The 22,963-nt window shown below is 32.4% G+C and overlaps 4 protein-coding genes and 1 pseudogene across 9 annotated transcripts; 3 read left to right on the forward strand and 2 right to left on the reverse strand.

The window, feature by feature from the left end:
* The first annotated feature begins 1,287 nt into the window (after positions 1-1,287).
* Positions 1,288-3,937, forward strand: LOC114186753 (cinnamyl-alcohol dehydrogenase). Of its 4 annotated transcripts, none has more exons than XM_028074751.2 (7): positions 1,288-1,423; positions 1,965-2,060; positions 2,289-2,402; positions 2,491-2,721; positions 2,871-3,156; positions 3,261-3,411; positions 3,522-3,937. In XM_028074751.2, exons 2-7 carry the CDS (start codon positions 1,972-1,974, stop codon positions 3,722-3,724), a joined length of 1,074 nt encoding a protein of 357 aa, XP_027930552.1. In that variant the 5' UTR covers positions 1,288-1,423; positions 1,965-1,971; the 3' UTR covers positions 3,725-3,937. The 4 variants fall into 4 exon arrangements, with proteins under 4 accessions (XP_027930552.1, XP_027930553.1, XP_027930555.1 ...); XM_028074752.2 differs by having other exon boundaries at positions 1,403-1,548; XM_028074754.2 differs by lacking the exon at positions 1,288-1,423 and adding an exon at positions 1,604-1,641.
* A 1,153-nt stretch (positions 3,938-5,090) lies between these two features.
* Positions 5,091-7,324, reverse strand: LOC114188924 (Transducin/WD40 repeat-like superfamily protein). Its single transcript, XM_028077595.2, has 2 exons — positions 7,188-7,324; positions 5,091-6,972 (listed from the first exon to the last, which is right to left on the reverse strand). The coding sequence occupies exon 2, from the start codon at positions 6,955-6,957 to the stop codon at positions 5,317-5,319; it is 1,641 nt and encodes a 546-aa protein (XP_027933396.1). The 5' UTR covers positions 6,958-6,972; positions 7,188-7,324; the 3' UTR covers positions 5,091-5,316.
* Positions 7,325-9,282: 1,958 nt separating this feature from the next.
* Positions 9,283-11,541, forward strand: LOC114188708 (L-type lectin-domain containing receptor kinase IX.1 pseudogene; annotated as a pseudogene).
* Positions 11,542-15,185: 3,644 nt separating this feature from the next.
* LOC114188709 (uncharacterized) lies at positions 15,186-17,517 on the forward strand. 3 transcript variants are annotated; one of them, XM_028077326.2, is made up of 2 exons: positions 15,186-16,685; positions 17,379-17,517. In XM_028077326.2, exons 1-2 carry the CDS (start codon positions 15,550-15,552, stop codon positions 17,476-17,478), a joined length of 1,236 nt encoding a protein of 411 aa, XP_027933127.1. In that variant the 5' UTR covers positions 15,186-15,549; the 3' UTR covers positions 17,479-17,517. The 3 variants fall into 3 exon arrangements, with proteins under 3 accessions (XP_027933127.1, XP_027933128.1, XP_085530359.1); XM_028077327.2 differs by lacking the exon at positions 17,379-17,517 and adding an exon at positions 16,820-16,926; XM_085674233.1 differs by lacking the exon at positions 17,379-17,517 and having other exon boundaries at positions 15,188-16,759.
* A 1,295-nt stretch (positions 17,518-18,812) lies between these two features.
* LOC114187594 (PPR superfamily protein) lies at positions 18,813-21,231 on the reverse strand. The gene has a single exon (XM_085674575.1). The coding sequence runs from the start codon at positions 21,188-21,190 to the stop codon at positions 19,367-19,369; it is 1,824 nt and encodes a 607-aa protein (XP_085530701.1). The 5' UTR covers positions 21,191-21,231; the 3' UTR covers positions 18,813-19,366.
* Between the last annotated feature and the right edge of the window lie 1,732 nt (positions 21,232-22,963).

Consider the following 22,963-nt stretch of genomic DNA (forward strand, 5'->3'; position numbering starts at 1 on the left):
TTTAAGCAAAAATAAATACTAAATAAAGAATTAAACTAATAAATAAACATTTATAAAATGTATAATTAAATTTATCACTGCAGTATTATATGATGAATTAGTTTAATAAAAAAATGATTGTTACTTTATTAAAATTTAGAGTGTGAAACCATTTCTTTAGCGTAAGAATTACAATTGTTACTTTATTAATCTTAAGTTTGAGACTAATTCCACTCGTGATACAAAAGTTAGCTAAACAAGTTTTCACGTGTCTTGTAGTATCAAACATGGATTCTTCCTATCTCGATCATTTCCGTAAGATGTGAAAGTCACCCAAAAAGGAGCTTAGAAAAGATAAAAACATTTTTCTAAAATTAAATGATTCTTTTCGTTTTTTGAAAAATTCTTTAATATTTAAATTTTTAAATTTCATAATTTTTATTTAAGTTTTATTAAATATGATATTTTAAAAAATAAAAGAGACTCATATCATGTTGTGAAAAAAAAACGCATGTTTATTTAAATATTATAGAATGTGAGTGTCATTTTTATTTATTAAAAATATAAAAAATGTGAATATATATTTTGAAATTAGAGAATATGTGAGTATGCTATACTATAATATATAATTAAAGGAGGCGAATACAATTTCTCAAATAAATATTTAAAATTATAAAATCATCATTAATCATGAATTAAAGTAAATATAAAATTAAAGAAGAGAGTGAAAAACTTGAATTTTTAACTTCTCTTATTTGATTTTTAAATATAACTTTCAAAAATATTTCAAAATAAATAATACGTATAATATATAATATATATATATAAATATATATATATATATATATATATATATATATATATATATATATATATATATATATACTTCATGAATTATCTATAACAATATAACAATATATTTGTATCCACATTTCATAATGTTAATTCCACTTTTTACAATATAATTATTTATTAAATTTTTAAAAATTAATAGTTATTTTTACCTATATAATTTTTTTTTAATCATCAACAATCAATTTCTCTATTCATTTTACTTGATTTTTAATAAATATAAATTTATTTTATATATTAACTTAATAACATTACACTATTATCATCTACTAATATACTATCATTCATATATAAGATATATATAAGATATACGCCAATAATACTCTCTATGCCGGTAATTTTAAACATTTTTATTATTTAATCTAGAGTTCAGTCTTCCTTAGTTTATTTCTTTTGTGTTAATATTAGTTAATAAAATTAATAAAATCTGAATGTGAAAAGAATCCTGAACTTTCATCAAATTGCCTTAAATTAATTTTATGGCTGATGTAATTGCTTGAAAATCACAATAGAAAAATAAAGGAGTCATTTATTTTACATCTTCATCCCCTCCGATCTTCACATTCGTAGATCCTTACTCAACACACCACAGGTGACTCTCTTATTGACTCTTGGTGAACTATTACAATTTACAAAGCTATTTCGCAATTTTTTACAAAGCCATTTCGTAATTTTCCGCCATCTCAGTTTAGGATATGGATTTGGTATATAAGCAAGGTTAGTAGCATTTGTTGAATTGAAGAAAAGGGTAAATATGTTCGTCTGTTGATGTATCGTTAAGTGATTGGGTTAATTTAGTTCATGAATTAGGTAATTCGTTGCCTTATTATATCTGTTGTTGTCAACTCAGCCTGTGATTTTTGGTCTTAACACTTGCAAGCATGAAATAATTTTGTCAAATACAGTTTTCGTGATTGAATATTGATGATTAGGGATTTTTCTTGCAACTACAAGCATCAATTCACGGACATTTTTCCATTTCTATGGCATATTGCATTTTCTATCTATCCCTGACTTCTCTGATTTGTTAGAAGTTACATGAGGATGATAATAACCTGTAAATTCTTGCTGAACTTTCCTATGTTAGTTTCATGAGAAGTAAACTGATAGTTAATAACGTTATGGTGGAGTAGAAAAATTATGAGTTCCAAAGGTGTTGATGAACAGTGCCTGGGATGGGCGGCAAGAGATGCATCCGGAGTTCTATCACCTTACAAATTCAGTCGCAGGTATGTTCCTCTCATAATACCCCTTTATAGAATGGACTGCTGGAGTATCTGTTTTCTGTAAATGGTCATATTTTTTTCATGGCAACCCTATTTCCAAAAGTTACTAGTTGCGGTTCCATGTTGGATGCCACATACAGATGTCAATTTGGTCATGTATATATTTTTGTCTTATCTTGAGATAAAAGTTGACTTTCTGATATTTTTCTTAATGATAATATGATTGTTCAGGAATCTTGGGAATGAAGATGTTCATATTAAAATTACACACTGCGGTGTTTGCTACGCTGATGTAATTTGGACAAGGAATAAACATGGTGACTCAAAGTATCCTGTTGTGCCTGGGTATGCACGTTTTTTTTCTTGTGTATGGATGAGTCATTGAGAATCCAATGTAGTTTACCTAATCTGCTTATGTTTTTTTTCACATCAGTCATGAGATTGCTGGGATTGTGACAAAGGTTGGCCCTAATGTCCACCGTTTCAATGTTGGTGACCATGTTGGAGTGGGGACTTATGTCAACTCGTGTAGGGATTGTGAGTATTGTAACGAAAAACAAGAAGTTCTTTGTACCAAGGGATCAGTTTTCACTTTTAATGGTGTTGATTTTGATGGTACAATAACAAAAGGAGGATACTCAAGCTACATAGTAGTCCATGAGAGGTAAACTTAATAGATGGCTAGATGCTAATTGTGAGTTTTACAAGGTCTTCTGCTCTGAATTTTTTTCATAAGTTCTGAATATACGCTTGATTTTATACTAACTACAGATATAGTTCTGGTTCATGTCATATTTAGTGTTGCATCTGCAGGTACTGCTTCACGATACCAAAAGGCTATCCATTGGCTTCAGCTGCTCCTTTGCTTTGTGCTGGAGTTACTGTTTATTCTCCGATGGTGCGCCACAAGATGAATCAACCTGGAAAATCTCTTGGGGTGATTGGTCTTGGTGGCCTTGGTCATATGGCAGTGAAATTCGGAAAGGCATTTGGTTTGAGTGTAACAGTTTTTAGCACTAGTGTATCCAAGAAAGAAGAGGCACTGACCTCGCTTGGTGCGGACAAATTTGTTGTTTCATCTAATCAAGAGGAAATGAAGGTAACATCTACTCATAACATTTTCATCAGACCATGAACAAAACACTGATATTGACAGACCCTCGTACTTCTTTGTCGTCAAAATTGACGGTGATTCCTATATAGGCGTTGGCTAAATCGCTGGATTTTATAATCGACACAGCATCTGGTGATCACCCATTTGATCCTTACATGTCACTTTTGAAGCCATATGGTGTTTTTGTCCTAGTTGGTTTCCCTAGTGAAGTCAAATTCAGCCCTGCAAGCCTTAATATAGGTATGTTGCTTTTGAGGCATAGTTTTGTAGGAATTATCAGTTTTCAATCGGGTAATTCAATATATTGATGCCGTGGAACTGCATATAAATATGTATCTTCTGTTTGACAGGATCAAAGACTTTTGCCGGAAGCATTACAGGTGGTACAAAAGATATACAAGAGATGATTGACTTCTGTGCTGCAAACGATATTCACCCAATGATAGAGGTGATTCCAATCGAGTATGCCAATGAAGCTCTTGAAAGGCTCGTAAATAGAGACATCAAATACCGGTTTGTAATAGATATTGAGAACTCCCTAAAAGAAAATTAAGAAGTTGCTTGCAAAACTAGACATCGTTGGAGTTTATCATGTCCAAAAGGTAATGATGCTTAGTGTTCATATTTACTTCCATAGACATGGTTCCAATGGATCATTCGATCTAAATAAAATGTTGAATTTTCCTCAACTATGTGTAACTGATATGATATGATTATTGGAATATTTTGGGACATGGAAATTAATAGTATTATTTTAATTTTAATAGTCTGGGATCAGAAATTGTAAAGAGTGTTTTTCTTAATATTAATTGATCTGTATAATAAGATTATTGCCTTATTGTTCCGACCTCAAGGTACTAATATACCAAAATAACATTGTTAGGGCGCTTTGGAGTAAAGCAGACTTCGATAATTCTGATATAGTTCGTCCCGAAAAGATGTATATAAATTGTCATTAACTACGATTCTTATTCATTGTAGAACTATTTTCAACGTAAAACTGTATCCAAAATCGCGTTCCATTATTATTTTTTACCACGACCTCAATTCTTTCACAATCCTCATCCAGTAGCTACAAATTTAAAATCTCCACATATAATATTCATCAAACTCTTTGTCTTGGAAGCGACAACCATTAATTTCATATATTTATTCTTTAATTTTGAATGAGTTAGATGTGTGCTCCTAATGAGTTATTTTTAATTTTTCATATATTTGATGGTAAATTTAAAACACTTATTAATCAATATGGTGGATATTGTTAAGTTTGGTCGTGGGTGTAAAACAAAATAAATTTTGCTAGACTCAGTTGTCAAGTCATCCTGAGTGTTTGGTGTTGGTACTTGGCAAGATATCACCTGCAGCTTTAATCATCTTGATCACTACTACCCTTTACCAATATTTGGGAGAATGATGAAATAACACATCTGGCTTGAATGCTTCATTGTCTGTAATTTGGCCAGTTAAGGCTAGATCAAACTCTACTAAAAGACAGGTTTTCAAGATCTCATACTACAACAGCAATAGCTTCTACGGAAACAGCTACTTTAAGCTTGATTCCGATCAATAAAAAATTCCTTGTTTACTGTTAATTCTAACCATTTGTTGACATTTTGCATTATCAATAATTTTTCATTTCTGAAGAATATGACAAGAAAATGGTGACAAAAGAAACAGGTAAACAATGCAAAATAAAAGCCGAGAATTCAGTAACATGACAATCTCTGGTCCAAATCAAACCGTGTCACAGAGCGAAGCTGGCCATTCAGTCCCATAAACTAAACACCCTCCCCCTAAGTTACAATTACAGAAAACGATATGAACGCACGATAAACACATCAAATCACATATCAACCATGTCATTAAAAGATAAGCCGTGTGTCAAAATAATCACCCTTTCGAAGAATGACAAAACACAATTTATAACACAAATAACTAAATGAACATTAATTTTAAAAAATTGAACAGAAAAGGACAGCTAAATCCCAAAAAAAATCATGACAAAATACATGAAGCTTGGTACCTTCTAACTTGGAAGAAGAAACACATGATGCTTCATTGTTTAATAATGATTAATACAAATAGTCTCAAAATTTCCAACAAAAAAGTACACTACGACCTCTCAAAACCTCTCTAAATTCCACCTTAGGCATGCTGGTAATGGTGCAACTTATACAATAACACTTTGCCTGAAGCGTTTCCCACAGCCATGAAACCACCACCTGGACTAAAATCAATACAGCGAGGATAATACAGACTCTTATTAAGCGGTGGCCAGTTGGAAAAAACAGTATAGGATGGGATATGTATTAATTTTAAGCTGCTCCTCTTCATGCCAGAACAGATTGCTAATATTTGAGAGTCGTGATTAAATCTCATAAAATCCACTCTCGTAGTCAAATTCTCTATGGCCTTGATAGGCTTTTTCTTGCCCCCAAGAAATTCTTCTCTGTTGTAAACATTCACAATTCCACTGTCTGAACCAGTTGCAAAATGAGTCCCACTTGGTGAAGTACATAGTGCTGTGCCGTTTATGCAACCTTCATCTACACCTTTATGCAGGCAAGTTCTCGTTCTCAGATCCCAGTGATAAACATGGCCATCACCACCACTGCTTAACAACTGCTGTCCATTCTCAGCAAAAGCTAATGAACGGATTGTTCCATTCATCTTTAGTGTACCAACTAATTGCTTTGTTTTTGTTGAAACCAATAATATATAACCTTCATTACCTATAAATGCTATCAATTGAGAATCAGGAGATACTTCAAAATCCTCTATACTCTTCTCCTCCCTACCAACCAGAGGACCTATTTTATCAACTCTAGCTTTAACTAAATCAAAACTATAAAAAAACTTTCTTCTTCCGGATACAATAACCTGAGACCCATCTGGCAAGAAAGACGCTTTTCGAATGGGGCAATCTTCAAGGAAGATGCTCTGAATTTTAGTATTCCGCTTGCCATCAATTTGAAAGAATCTAAGCTTCCGATCTAATCCAGCGGCAAGAAATAGCTGTCCATTCTGATGGAACTGAACTGAATTTATGGGCCCATTAGAAGGATCCTGTATATTTGCATCCACAAGTCTGGAGTATTCAAGATGTCCGGGCAACAGTTTTGCACCACTCTTCACAACTAGGTCTTCATTTGTCTTGAGAACACCATCCAAATCCTCGAAACCTCGGCTCACAACAGCTTCGTTTTCATCATCAGTCGACTCATCATCGGAACCTCTATCCGTTTTTGAATCAACCCGTGCCCATTCTGTTCCTGGGTTGAGCTTAACATGCTGAGCCCTCAATCTTGACACATACTCTGAACCCGAGATCAAATCCTCGTCCTCTCCCTTCCTCAACTTTCTCAATCTGGAAACCTTGGCTATGTTCACAGTGGCCTTTTCTTCTTCGTCATCCACCCACACAGGTTTCCTTTGCAAAGCACGTTCATCATCATGTCCACGATTTCCCTCAGACAAGTCAGCATCTTTTTGGTAAACTGAGAGAACATTATCCGCAGAACGGTCAGTGAAGAACAAATCCGAAACCTTTTCAGCAGCCTTCCCGGGTTCCACTTCTTCATCCTCCTTTCCAAACTCAACAGGGGAATAGAGAGAACCAAACAAAAAGCTCTCAAGTTTCTTCATTTCTTTCACTTGTTCATCCTCGAAGTCTTTCTTCCTCTTCCGCACTTTCAGAGTACCATTATTCTTGACATCATTTTCAACCTCCCTCTTGCTCTTAACAACCTCGTTTTTAGTGCGAACATGTTGGGATATCAAACTCATCTTGCACAACCCAGCCTGCAAGGTAAATAAAGTTCAACCAATTTGCCATTGAGGAATTAAAATCATGAAGTTGAATACGAAACAAAAGAACGGAATCAGCGAGACAACAAATAAGAAATTCATATGAAACAAGAAACAATTAAAAGTTACGATACCTAAAATCAAACACATAAAGGAAAACGAGAAAAACTAAATCAACTAAATTAACGCGAACAAAGGAGCGCGAATACCTCGTCAATGGCCAATTTGGAATTGAACGCGACGGTGGTGGCAGAGTGAGACTCACGACGGAAGCCTTTTTAGGTTTTAGCTCAGAGAAAAAGCTGCAGCAAGGGTTTTAGAAACTGGATTGGGCCTTTCTCTTCTAACGGGCCGTACAAGTTTTTTCTTCATACAGAGTTGGAATATCTTCTTGCACCCCCATCCCCAAAATACAAAATAACGGAATCGTCCTTAAATATTTTTTAAACTTTGTTGCATCAAATAAATTTTCATCAGTTGCAGAAAGACTCAAGACTAGATTAAAAGTCATTCTACCTCGTAAAAGTTTTATATTTTTCAAGAAAATAATTTAAAATAATTTAATGTGTTTTTAAAAGAGCATTTTATAATAAATCTTATTATGAAATAGTAAATCTTATTAAAGGTATTATGAAATTATCTTGGAGATCGCATTTCACACAATGTGAGTTCAGACTTTGTAATGGTCCAATTTGATTTAATGCATTTCGTTTAGACGTTACTGTAATCGAGATTATATAAACTCTTTTTTTTTTTTTTTCAAACCAATGTTTCATTCCACATTTTTAATTAAAATTTCTGTCACCTTCAATGCTTCTCTTTGGTTGAAAAAAAAAATCTTATTAGATTTTAGCATTTGTCGTATCTTACAATAGGGAAAGAAATTTGTGACATAATGAAAACTAAAATATATAAAGGGAGCGTGTAACTAATATCAAACGCATTATACTGCCATAATTTCAAAACTCACAATTAAAGTAAAAATATATTTAACGTAAATCAAACTTTTTTTCTGAAATGGTATATTTCCAAGAAAAGTTTATCCAACAAAAATCATTTATATTTTATTTTCCTATCATCAAATCTTGATATTCATTTGTCATTCCAGTGTGGACAAGTCAATCAAACTCTAACAAAATTTTCAGCCTAAGAATGAATAAATAAAAGAAGGTCTACTTAATAAATACGATACACATAAATTTAGTTGGTAATTCTTGTAATGAGATATATTATTCTGAAAAAAAAATCACGTAAATCATATTTACAAAACATTACATTAATATATATTATTCGTCACATCATTTTTTTAAAAGACATTCATGACATAAATTGTAAATATCAAAAGAGCAAGTTTCTTAAAAAAGGTTGGAGTGATTTTATATTCTTAAAGTGGATTAATGGAACCTTCCTCCTATTACAGTATTACTTCCTCTGACGTAGTGCTATAATTGCCTCTCTTTGATTATTAATTATTGTCTTTCTCAGCCTCTCAACTCCTCCTTTTCCACGAAATTTCATTTTTAAATAAAAAAAAATTGTCTGTGAGTTTGGTCAAGAAGTAGCATCCATCTAATTATCTAATACCAAAATGTTAATGCTACATTATATTTCGTAAAATAAAATAAGCTACCCAAAGGTGGTGTTATTAAAAATAAAAATTAAAGTCTCAAAGGGCATAAATTTGTATTACTTAACAACATTAATTAAAAACAAAAGATGTTAAGTTCAACTTGGTTTCTATCAATTTATTTTTGTATATTATTAAATACTAAAATTTTATATTTTTTTAATTGAATATTTGGCATTTAATTTTTTTATTAATTAGATATATAAATGTTTGACTTCAAGGATAACATATATCGTCAAATTTTGTTTTTTTTACAATTTTTATGTCATCGCCTATGACTAAGAAACCGTTATTAAATGATGCAAATAATGTCGTTATATTTCATGTTAACTTAATTGAAAAATATAAATTTAGAATAAAAATATAATAAAAACTAAAATGAATGTATTTTCATTACATTTCATCCTCAGCAGGCCTAGCGGTTTGGACTTCACATCGAATGAGTATGGGTCCTATAAGTGTGACTTGGTCAATTTGATTTTGATCAAAACAATTGAACTCTAATTAAGCTCTTTTCTATATTTCAAGGTTCGCTACAAGACATTTATACAAATCCAAAACTCATTAAAAACAACGAATAAAATCATTGTCCAAGTTACATAAATAAGAAAATCAAAGTATTATATGATTACTATTATATCCAACAAAAAGGTTTCTAAAACAACTCTTTCACAGAGATGGCTCCTTCTTCCCATGTTGGTCTCCATGCAACAACAAACCATTTATTCTGTTATTCACAGGGAATCTTGTTCTTATTTCTTATGATGAGTTTTGCAAATCCACTTTCATTTCGTCACCATGGATTTCAGTATAATGATACCAAGATCGAAGGAGATGCTATTTTGTCACAGTCAGAAATCCAACTCACCAAAACCACCAGGTACCAGAGCAATGCTTACAGTGTTGGGAGAGTCACAAGTTTTCAAAGATTGCACCTTTGGGACAACATCACAGGAAAACTCACCGATTTCACTACGCAATTTTCCTTTCTCATTTTCTCAAATGAGACTAGTTTTGGAGATGGCTTGGCTTTTTTCTTGGCAGATCCAGAGCTTCCACTTTCAAATCAGATACAACAAGGAGGTGGTCTTGGTCTTCTGGATGGTAACCAGTTTCTGAATTCAACTAAACATCCATTTGTAGCAGTGGAGTTTGACACACACCAGAATTCATGGGATCCACCTGGGACTCATGTAGGTATAAATTTCAACTCTATGAAATCTAACAAAACTGTTCCATGGTACATTGATATTACGCAAATGAAAGCTTATTATTGTGTAATTGAGTACAATGCAACTACTCTTAATTTAAGTGTTTCTTTCACTGGAAACAAGCTCGGTCCCAAGCCAATGAAAAGATATATCTCATGCAATGTTGACCTGAGATATTACCTACCAGAGTGGGTTATATTTGGTTTCTCAGCTGCTACAGGAGTTATGTTTGAGTTGAACACACTGCAGTCATGGTCATTCCATTCAACTTTACAGAGTGATGAGAATGTGTCAAACAAGATACCTCCAATTGCAGTGTCACCAAGCCCTTCACCGTTTTCAACTGACACTATTAGCCCTAAACAAGAGGGGAACAAAGGTTTAATGATGGGACTAGAAGTTGGGGTAGGCATAGCTGCAACTTTCCTTATTTTAGGGTTGGTTTGTGTTTTAATGTGGAAGAAAAGGGGTAAAGGGAAAAAGGAAGATTCAACAATTCTTGATCTGAGCATGGATGATGAATTCCAAAAGGGAATTGGACCCAGAAGATTTTGCTATAAGGAGTTGGCAAGTGCAACAAAAAACTTCGCAGAGTCACAGAAGATTGGACAGGGTGGTTTTGGTGGTGTGTACAAAGGCTATTTGAAAGAACTGAACACCAACGTTGCTATAAAGAGGATATCAAGAGAATCTAGGCAAGGAGCGAAGGAATATGCAAGTGAAGTTAAGATCATAAGCCAACTAAGGCACAGGAATTTAGTGCAATTAATTGGCTGGTGCCACATGAAGAAAGATCTCCTTCTTATATACGAGTTCATGCAAAATGGTAGCTTAGATTCCCACCTATATCGTGGGAAAAGCATCTTGACATGCGAGATGAGGTACAACATAGCCATGGACTTGGCTCTGGCAGTGTTGTACCTTCATGAAGAATGGGAGCAGTGTGTGCTTCACAGGGACATTAAATCAAGCAACATTATGTTGGATTCAAATTTCAACGCTAAGCTTGGGGATTTTGGCTTAGCTAGGTTTGTTGATCATGAGAAAGGGTCCCAAACTACAATTCTAGCAGGGACAAGAGGGTACATAGCCCCTGAATACTTCACTACAGGGAAGGCTAGGAAGGAATCTGATATATACAGTGTTGGGGTTGTTTTTCTGGAGTTAGCCACCGGAAGAAAACCGGTTGATCTCAATGCCATGGAAGGTCAAATAACCATATTTGAGTGGGTTTGGGAGCTTCATAAATTGGGAAAGTTACTTGAAGTGGTAGACAAAAAACTTGGAGGAGCATTTGATGAGGAACAAATGAAACATTTAGTGATTGTTGGCCTTTGGTGTGCCAATCCAGATCATACATCTAGACCCTCTGTGAGGCAATTGATTCAAGTGCTTAAGTTTGAAGCTCCTTTACCAGTTCTCCCACAAAAATTAGCTGAGCCATTTTATCATTCTCCAACTATGAGTACAATATTTGCTTCAATTTCTTCTCCCCTCTCCGGCCACATGTTAGAACCAAATACAATGTAAGTTGTAACCAATAGAGGAATTTGATGTACATAAAGTTATTGGAATGTTCATGTTTCTTGAGTTTGGTACTGATATATCTCAATTCTAGTACAGCATAGGCTACAGTTATAGCGAGTTATGCCAATTTTACAGTTATGTGTAAAGATCTTTTACACTCTTTGCATTTGTTCACGCACACTTGTGTTCTTGTGATTACGTACAATTGTAAATTTGTGTTGCAGAAACATAGAAAATGAAATAAATAACTGTGATTACGTACCTGTTACTTGAAGTCTTTTTCTTGTCAGTTTTAAATCAATTTAGAACTGAATTAGGGTGCACTGTTCTGGAAACAAAATGGGATCCACATTTTATTGGTTTGTTTGAAAGGCAAGTGTTTATTGAAGTTAACATCATCACACCTCTTCACTCTTCAACAAATGTTATCAGTCTTGAATTGCTTCAAATCTTTAACCTAACGTGTTTTTTTCTCAAACACGTTGCTTGCACTGAACCTTAAAAAACAAAACATAGCTTTAAGAATGCGAGACATTTAATAATTGATATTTCTTGATATGGTCATCATGTGCATGTTCCAATTTCCAACAGGAGCTGTAGATGGAGTTTTTGGGTTTATGAAGAATGCATCATTGTTGATAAGATCTAACCTAGAAAGAATTCATTTTCTGGTGGCTTTGGCACACTGAATCTTGTGTGACGTAACCATTCTTTGACCACACTGTCCACAATGAAAGTAACACATTTTCATGAATGATCCATCATTCCTATGGGTATCCTCAATTCCGCATCACAATTGATAAATAGGAATGCGAAAATTAACCACTAGTTCTCATAAATTAAAAAATATGTTTTTTTAATTTGTATACTTTCCCTTTACCAATTAATATTATATATATATATATATATATATATATATATATATATATATATATATATATATATATATATATATATATATATATATATAAAGGAAATTTGTACGTGTCCCAAGCAGGTAAATATGTTTCTATATGTTTTTTTATTCTTGTGATATATTTAGAAATTGATCAACTATGTTTTAGGCGAAAGGTAATTTTGTTCCTTACATTTTATAAAATCATTATTTTTTTTTCTCAACTTTAATCCCTTCATTTTAATTATCAACAACTAAAGTGGTGGATTTTCTTAAAATAATTTTGATGTCTTGATTTTTTATATTATCGATAAATTTGGTGAATTTTAATTTGGTTATTTGTAATTGTTGTTACTGACATGACACCCTATTTAACTATTTCATTTTGAAATATCATATTACATAAAATATTATAAAAAGATTACAAATTAAAGTTTTAAAATTAAAAGTTAAATATTTTTTAAAAATAAAATTGATGATTTAATTATTATCTCTTTAAAATATCATAAAATTTGTATAATCATAAAATTATAATCCATTTTATATAAATGAAATAAAAATATTTTTAAGAAAATATTATTTTAATATAATTTAAAAGAAATATGATTTAAAAGATTCGTGTAAAAGATCATAAAATAATATAAGTGCAAATTTTCTATAAATCAGCTATTCATATATATATATATATATATATATATTCTTTATTTTTTTATATTTTCAAACTTAATTTTTAATTTTCATAATTTGTAAGTTGTAGTGGTCATGTATATCTAAATAAGATATTATAAATGTGTGTCACTTTATAAAAAAAAATATGGTCACTGATTTTTATTTATCTAAAAACAAATAAGAAAAAAGCGTGCCTACATAAAAAGTTATAAAGAGTATAAATATCATTTTCTTAAGAACACATGGATTGTTGATGTATATTTTAAAACTAGAACATGAGAGTTAAAAGTACAATTTCTTCTTATTTTTATTAAAGTATTACATTTTTTTTGCCAAATTAAATATAATGTCATATTAAATATTTCAATAAAGTGAGGTTTTATGTACTTTAATTGATAGAAAAGGCTAGGAAAATATATTGTCATAAAAAAAATATGAATTACAATTTATCGAAGCACACTGATTTATTATCAGCTTTCTTTAAAAGGAAATCTATTATCAGAGTGGGTGCATAGGCATTGATGTCTTATAGAAAAATTGAAGATAAATATTAATTATCCACTTATTGCATCCGATAATAATAAAATATAATTTTAATATCATTATTATTTATTTTTTCTATCATGATTTTTTCTCAAGTTACTAAGTTAGAAAGTAATCATTTACAATAATGTGATTATCCTTATTTATGAATTTTCACACGAACCTTAATTAAGTGGCTTGAATATAATTTCGCTAAATCATTAACACGTCATTTAAAAGATCATAAAAAATATAAGTGTATTTTTTCTATAAATGAGCTATTAATTCCTTATGTATGTATAAACTTCTTTATATTTTAATATTTTTCAAACTTTAATTTTAAATTTTCACAATTTGTAAGTTTTAGTTATCATGTATTTTTAAATCAGATAATATAAATGTGTGTCACTTTATACAAAAAAAATATGGTCAATGATTTTTATTTATCTAAAAACAAATAAGAAAAAAGCGTGCCTACATAAAAAATTATAGAGTATAATTAAGAACGCAAGGATTGTTGATGTATATTTTAAAAGTACAACGAGTCTAAGTGCATCTAACATCAGAGTTAAAAACACAATTTCTTCTTATTTTTATTAAAGTATTATTTTTTTTCCATATTAAATATTTCAATAAAGTGAGATTATGTATTTTAATCTGATAGAAAAAGCTAGGAAAATTTATTTTGTCATAAAAAACTATGAATTACAAGTTATCGAAGCACACTGATTTACTATCAGATTTCTTTAAAAGGAAATCTATTATCAGAGGCGGTGATGAGTATTGATGTCTTCTAGAAAAATTGAAGATAAATATTAATTATCCTCTAGTTGCATCGAATAATAATAAAATACTTTCTACTTTTTTTACATATTTTAATTTATAAAAAAGACAAGTTATTTTGTCATATAAAATTACAAATGAATAATTATTAATTATATTAATGTCTTATCAACGTTGGCGCTTAATTGTTTATTTACAGAAAAAAATTAAGATAAACATTAGGAATTTACTTAGTGCGTAACAATTTAATTTTGTTTTACATATATCAATTAATGAAAAAAACAAAGGAAAATTATTTTCCCATAAAAATATAAATTAATATCTCATCAAGTAAATTAATTTATTAACAAAATTGATGCGTACTTATTCAATTTTTACAGAAAAAATGTCAATAAAGATATGAACTCCAATCTAAAATAGAAAAATGTACCAGAATCAAAAAAATAAATAACCTAACTAGTTTGCTTCAAAGATCCCCAGTTATAAATATATTTGTATGGTGAATCTGACTCATTTCTACAGTATTTATTTTTCACTGTGACAAAGTATTGTATTACCTTTATTTTGTAGGAAAACTGTTTCAGTACTCTTTCTTTTTTCTTAATATATTCTTTTTCATTTTAAATGCGAGAGAGTCCAATTCTTAAAAGTGAATTTTTAACAAAATAAAATTTGTTACTATAAAAAAAATGAAATCCACTAATAATTAGAAAAAACGGTTACACAGCGTAGGATTTGTGTTTGGTTACCCTAGATATATATATTATGAGTATTAATTATTAATGATTAGCAACGGTCGTGTTATTTATCTGGGTCCCTAGAATATATTATTACTTAATTACATGATTTTGTAACTGTAGGGAGAAAGAGCGAAAGAAACGGTGAAAATGTAATATTAATTTATGAATAAAAGAAAAAGTGATGTTTAGTGCTGTGTATATATATGTTATGAAAAAAAGTGTAACGGTATGAAAAAATGGATGTCTGAAATGGTCACAGCTCTATTTCTTCGGTAGTCGGTTGTTGATGATGTTGTTCCTACATACATAACTACAATACTCATTCTCTCTCTGCGCTTACAAGAGTGACGAAACTTGTCTTTCTATCCTTGTAACGCCAACCCAACGCCATCATCATCCATTTCATTTCCTCACACACCTCGATAAAGCCAATCACACCACCACCCTCTCGTTCTCTCTCTCTTTCCCATCGCAATCGCAATCGCAATCCCAATCCCAATTTTGGATTGGGTGCGTCTTATTGCATCGTCCCTTTGACGCTAAGATTGCTTGTGGTGTCAAAACCGGTTAGCCTCACCCAACCCAACCCAGACGCAGATGCAGACTCTGGGTTTGGTGGCTCCTGTTCTTGGATTTTACCACAGGTTCCTCCGATTTTTTATCCGCTTCATTCTCCTCATGTTCATGGATATCCCATCAACCTTCAACTTCCTCACCCAACTCACTGAACTCGGTTGCGGTTTTCTCCTCCTAGGTTACGTTTCGCGCATCTTCAACATCCTTGGTCTCCTCTTGATCTTCCTCTCCTGTCTCCGGTTTCTCCGGTCTCCGATCGGAAAACCGCCCAGAGAGGAAAATCTCAAGGAGGAAATAGAAAATAACAACAATAGCAGTAGTGGTGGTAGTGGTTCCAGGGAGGAGAATTTGGAGGATGAGATGTTCGACGTAGTGTCCCTGAGGAAGATGGTGAAGTCGGAGCGGCAACGGTTCAATGCGGCGTGCGCGGAGATTGAGAAGGAGAGGGGGGCAGCGGCCTCCGCGGCCGAGGAGGCGATGGCGATGATCCTGCGGCTGCAGAGCGAGAAGAGTGCAGTGGAGATTCAGGCGACGCAGTTTCGGAGGGTGGTGGAGCAGAAACAGGAGTACGATCTCGAAGTGATTGAGTCGCTACAGTGGACGGTGGAGCAGGTGGAGTCACAGAAGAATCTTCTCGAACGGCAGTTAGGGGTTTTAAGGGAGAGGCTCAGAGACTTCCTCAATGATCACGACATTCAGCAGCGGGTTCAGGAACAGGACCAGGAAGGGGAACAGGACCAAGAACGGGAACAAGAAAAGGAACGAGATCAGGAACAAGAAAAGGAACGAGATCAGGAACAAGAAAAGGAACGAGAAAAGGAACAAGAAAAGGAACAAGAAAAGGAACAAGATCAGGAACAAGAAAAGGAACGAGAAAAGGAACAAGATGAGGAACGAGAAAAGGAACGAGAAGAGGAACGAGAAAAGGAACGAGAAAAGGAACAAGAAAAGGAACTGGAACATGAACCGGAGCATGAACAAGGCACAGCCAGTGATGTCGATCTCGATCTTGATCTTGCCGTAGTTGACGAAGATATTGAACGTGATGAGGATGCCGATAGTGGTAGCGGGTTCTTGAATTTCTCTGTTGAATATAATGATGATTTAGATGCGGCCTCTTCGCAAAATCCCTCTCCCACACAAACACCCCAGCACTTGTAAGTTCACATGATGCACATGGACATGATTGTTCAATGAAAAAAAAAAAAAAGTGCCGTTTTTGCCTTTCAAATGTAAATTTTCTTTTATATATTTCTTTGCTGTTTGTTTTATCCACTTGTTTCATTGACAGTGATGGTGAAATAGCTACACAGGAATATAGGTTCAAAGTTGGCTCAGTTTTGCTGTATTAATTGTGTGTGTGAGTGAATTTCATGATGCACATTTAACATTGCACAAGTATCTGTCTCGTGATCAGGTTTCAAATTGGTTTTGTTGCATTCCTTTACCTTCTGGTTTGTTGCTTTTGTATCTGGTTTGTTGGAAAATATTTTTGTCAAAAACCTCACCATAGAAAAATATAGGAGTTGCTAGTTTCATTTAATGAGTGCTAGAGTTAGCTATGTCATGAATGAGGAAGCAAACAACCCAGTGAAGTGGGTCCTGTAGAGATTCGTTGAATCAAATGGGCCAGTGCTAGTGTCAAGTGGCGTTTGTCGGGTGTCCTTTGAGAGTGACCTTTCTTTTCTTCTCTACTTTATTACTAAAAAACTTCTACTCAGGCTTGTACTGGTCTCTGCCTAAAGTGTTCTACTTTTTCGTTCTTTACATCTTTAGGAGATTCATAACCAGAAGTTAATTTCTGAGTGTTTTGGATTTAGTTGCATGAAAGTTTGTATAAACTACTGCAGGAGTTCATCTCAATTCCAAAACTCCCTTAGGCTCCAAGATGCTGCCTACAGCCATTTCAATCTTCTGGTATTGAGATTTGAAGAAGATATTAAACATTAATTGTAAGATACAGAAATAAAAATTGTTGTAGAAATCAAATTTATCGTCTTTTGATCGACATACGAATGAGTTATAGTTTTTTGGGGGGACCCAAAACCAAATTCTAACTTTCATATTTTATTAGAATTTGATAAAATAAAAATATTTCGTAAACCTTTCGTCCTAGTTAATAAGGGACTTGAACATTTCTGAAAAGTTTCAAGGCGTCCTCCTGCACTCTTTACGTGAGTTCCGAAATGAAAAAGAAAATGAAATAATATAGTTCAATTGAAGTGACTAAAAATGTGAATTTTAAATAATAATAATAATAGTAAAATGTAATTTTTGTAATATATTATCTAATATTATGATTTTATATAATTTAATAAATGCATTCATATTGACAACACAAAACATTTGAAGACATGCCCGTTACATTGTATATCTAGTAACTCGATATTTCTTTTTTCTATTTTTAGAATGATGTAAAAGGTTAAATAACCATAGATTTCTTGTATACAAATAGGTAACAATGTAATTGTAATCCCTCCCTCAAAACAAAATTTGGACCAAGCTATGTATTTTTCTTAAAGCCTTCTTTTAAGTGGAAAAAACACGTTTCTATTATGTAGTTTAAAGAAATACGCGAGTGTAAAAAAAAGGTTAAAGGAAATATGTCAAATAGAGGGAAAAAGAAGAAGGCTATTGTTAGTAATGAAAATAGTAGGTGGGGGCATTAATTATTGATTCTGGACTTCAAATCTGGTCTCATATATAAGCTTAAATGATGAAATTCTTGAAACTGACTTCTCTAATTAAATGTAACAAAAAAGTTAGTCCTTGGAACTAACATAACTAATAAAATGGTTAATTAAAAGTCCTTAAATGTAAAAAAAAGAAGTTACCAAATTCAGTTAAAGTGAAAGTTTATTCTTTCTTTTTAGTTTTTCAAGAATTATAACGTTACAACGACTCATTTTTAATTTATTTAATTCTTAAACTTAACCCGCTACTCATATTTTGATCCAGGAGAGAACTATATGAACTTTTAATCAAGTCTTACATTTTTATATAAATTATTATCAAAAGCGTTACCATCTACTTCCGTATATTTTTTGACCTCCTTTATAACCCATATTATTTTTTTTTTATCAAGTTCATCATTTAAAATTTAAATACTTATCATGCAAAAATTAATTTAAGATATATTAACAGATTTCTGAATTGTAGTTTTAGTTTAATCAAATATCCATAAGTACTATGAATCATACAATCTCATTCACTTTTACATATTTATTTAGTAAAAACAAAAATCAAAACATCAACAATATAAAAAATTATTTCAAATTCCACACTTATCTTTTGAACCAGAAGTCAACATACTTTGGTATTTTCATCTTAAAATTACAAGGTGACGACTTTGCTAATAGACTACTATTTAAATGATAGTAAATGATTTTTGGTAAACTAAGAACAAAACTAATTTTCACATCAACTTTCACTTAAGTTGAATTGATTACACTATCATGTTATGTGAGCATAGACATCAACTTTAATATATCTTTTCTAATGACAAAACAAAATTGAGTAAAGATTTTAATATTTAGGGACTTATCTTGAATTCTTCAGGAAGAGATTCTTGGCCTTGAGTTCTTCTGTGTATGGAGATTGTTAGCCTTTGTTTTTGTACTAAATAAATTGCGAATCTGTTATAAAAATGTTAAGTTTAATACATCTTATGCCCAAATTCAACAAATACACCAGGAAGACTTGTTAGCACATATGTTTTTGCACAAAAAATAAAGATGACATTTGCTAAGAAATAGACTAACCAGTGCACAATGTACATTGGTATCCATAATCATGATTTTCTTTTCCATTTTTGTATAAAGCTATGCATTCTGCTATGCTAGAAACTCTCATCTCCAGCCTCAATGTGGCTGAACCCGTAGCATTTAATCAACCTTTGTAGTTTCATGGCTTTCCTCACTTGTTCTGTATCAAGCCAATGACCATGTTCTGCATAGATCATATTCAGCAATGTGTAATTACCAGCGTTATTTGGTTCTGATCTTATAAGATGTGGAGCTAGCATTTCTGCTATGTCCAGTCTTCCGTGAAGCTTACAAGCCGATACCAGAGAGCTCCATACTCTTGCACTTGGTTTCATGGGCATTGTTCTCACTATTTCCAAAGCATCTTCAAGGTTACCTGACCTTCCAAGAAGATCAACTAGGCATGCATAATGCTCAATGGTTAACGGAATTTCACAATCTGCATTTACTTGTTTGAATATCTGTTGTCCCTCAGCTACAAGGCCAGCATGATTACAAGCAGATAAAACTGCAAGCAAGGTGATTACATCAGGTTTCACACCTCTCTCTTTCATTTCATGAAAAAGATGCAAAGCTTGTTTACCACATCCGTGAATGCCATAGGCATTAATCAAACTACTCCACGTAATAGAATCTCTGTTCCGCATTTCTAGGAATATCTTACGGGAACCATCCAAACAACCACACTTGGCATACATGTTTATGAGTGCATTCCCCACAGAGATGTTATAAGTAAATCCACATTTAAAGACATGGCCATGTAGTCCACAACCATACTTTAGTGAAGATATATTTGTGCAGGCAGAGATCACTGCCAACAAGGTTACATAGTTTGGTTCAGTTTCCTCACTTCTCATCTTATTAAAAAGCTCCAATGCTTTGTAGCTATCCCCTCTTCGAGAATAGCTCCCAATGATCGAACTCCATAACACCACATCTCTACAACAAGACCCTTTAAAAATTAACTCCGCAAGGTGCAGTGATTCTCCACAATCACAATACATATTTATAAGTGCCGATGAGAAACTAGGACTTGATTCAAACCCACGACGAAATGCATATCCGTGAATCTCCCTCCCATGCTTAACAAAGCCTGGCTCGGCACATGCTGGTAACAGAGCAATTGATGTCACTCTGTTTGGGCAAACTCCCTCAGCCTGCATTTCTCGGAAGCATGCAAAAGCCTCATCATAATCTTGGTTAGCAATGCATCCAGATATCATAGCAGTCCATGAAACCTCATTTTTCACCTCCATTCCATCAAACACACGCAAAGCCATCAAATAATCATCACACCGAAAATAAAAATCCACAAAAGCTGTTGACAGAAACACCGACTCTCCTATCCTCTCATCAACAACAACAAGAGCATGAATCTGTCTCCCTATTCCCCTTGAACCAATTTTCCTCCCACACATGGACACCACACTAGCTAGCAACTCAGGCTTAGGAACAAGACCATGAAAATACACATCTTTCAACACTTCCAAAGCTTCTTGGAAACACCCATTTTGCAGATAACAATTAATCAAGGAGTTCCAGGTGATGGGGTCTCTGTGAGAGATTGTGTCGAACACTTGCCGTGCTGATTCAACATCTGAAAACTTGGCATACATGGAGATGATAGAATTGGACACAACTGCTTCGGAGTGAGAGGCTGTCTTGAGAGCCAAGCAATGAAGCTGTGTGCCAAAAGCATGAGATTGAGCAGAGGAGCTTGCCTTGATGACTGAAGGAAGAACAAAGGGAATGGAAGAGTGGGCAGAGAAATGGAGTTGAGTGAAAAGTTGAAGTATGTGATGATGCAGACCCTTTGAAAGGAACGTTTTGATCTGGTCGGAAGGGGAAGAACATGTGGGGGCCACAGTGGTGAAAAGGCGACGGGTGAAGAAGGACATGCAGGGCAGAGATACTCCAAATTCAGAGTCACAGACACTGCATGCCCACTTCGTTCAAGCTTCACTCTTATATAAATTGGGTATACTTTTACTCCTCTAATTTTATTTTTTTAATTTAATTTAATTTAGTCTTTCGATTAGTTAAAAAAGTTTAATTTATAATTTTTCGTTAAGTTAGAATTAAAACCATATATAAACACATGTTAAATCAGTGAAATCTTTAACTTTTTTAAAAAAAATTTATAAATTATTACGTGTCAGATTATCCGTCGTATTACTGTTTTGACATATAATTTTAATAATAATTTTTTTCGGTTTAATCTTTTAATTAAATTTTTTGTTCAAGCTACGATTCAATCTTGTCTTCTCTGATTTGAAATCAAGTTATTAAACAAACTTAATTAAAATTATATATATATATATATATATATATATATATATATATATATATATCATAATAATTTTGTTGAATATATATATTAAATCACTCTGTTCAAATACCCAAATTATTTTATTTTTTACATTTTTTACTTTTATAATGTTTTACAAAAATAAAATTTTGTACATTCGTAAAAAATAAAATAATTTGAATATTTAGATATAATGATTTAATATATAAAACAAAAAGAGTTATTTTAACATACATATATAATATATAAATTATAATTAAATATATTTACTAATTTGGTTTTAAATTAAAAAAAAATATCTAATTTCTTTTATAGTTATAATTATATTATATTATGTATTTATTTTTGTTATATTATTGATAATAATAAAATCTATAAATTTTAAATATTTTATTTTTTGTTGTCCCAAAGTTCATGATAAGATCCGTCGTTGCCTACTACACTTTTAGTTTCTCTTTTCAAAATATTTTGATAGCTTTGTTTGCTTTCTTGTCATTATGTATGGGGATGAATGCATAATTATTCTTCTCAGATCCATGCATAGTATTTATCTAATAAATCAATAGTCACTTCCTTGTATAAGATTTCTCTACAAACTTATTCAAAATCATCATCAACCAAAAATATATATGCACTCAGTTTTTCAATTGTCTTCTAATATGACTTCAAATCATCAGTCAGATATCTCAGTTTTTCAATTGCATTATGCTTCATGACTACTTTTCTTATAATGGTCTTCCCTAAATATCTCAACCAAATTAACGTTCTATTATTTTGTTTAGTTGGTAATGTCACGTGGTTCAAAACAAATAGATAACGCAACACTTTTATTATTTTGTTGTTTTTTCAAAGATTCTCTTCTTGAGTGAAATCAATCGGAAAAACAGGAAAAGTGAATCCAGAATACGTGTTATATGGGAACAACAACATCGATTACTTAGTCTTGGCTGCAATCCTCTTTTTCAACCCTTTTCAATTTGTAAGTTCCTTACAATGTTTTGTTTTAAACAAGAATATCTGACTACAATTTCTTGAAAGCCTCTTTCTTGGTTTTTCTCATAAGATCTTGTTTTTAATGGAACAAAGCTTTCCCAATCAAGATCTTTTTCCAGCATCCAAACCTTCTTCTACCACCACTGCATATCCTATGTTTCCCTCTCATGAAGCAATGCAACAAGAACACAATGCCTCGATGAAGAATAAAACCTGGGAAGGTGTTCCTCTTCCTCTCAAGAAAAACTATTCGGGTTTAAATGGGTTTTCAGAATCAAATAAAATGCATATGGTCCTGTCAATAGAAATAAGACACGTTGCTCGCAAAAGGGTTTAATCAAAGTTCTTCAATTTGATTTTGCAGAGACTT

Source organism: Vigna unguiculata, chromosome 6, assembly GCF_037176805.1.
Source record: "Vigna unguiculata cultivar grain cowpea cultivar isolate G323 ecotype 2 chromosome 6, ASM3717680v1, whole genome shotgun sequence".
NCBI lineage: Eukaryota > Viridiplantae > Streptophyta > Magnoliopsida > Fabales > Fabaceae > Vigna > Vigna unguiculata.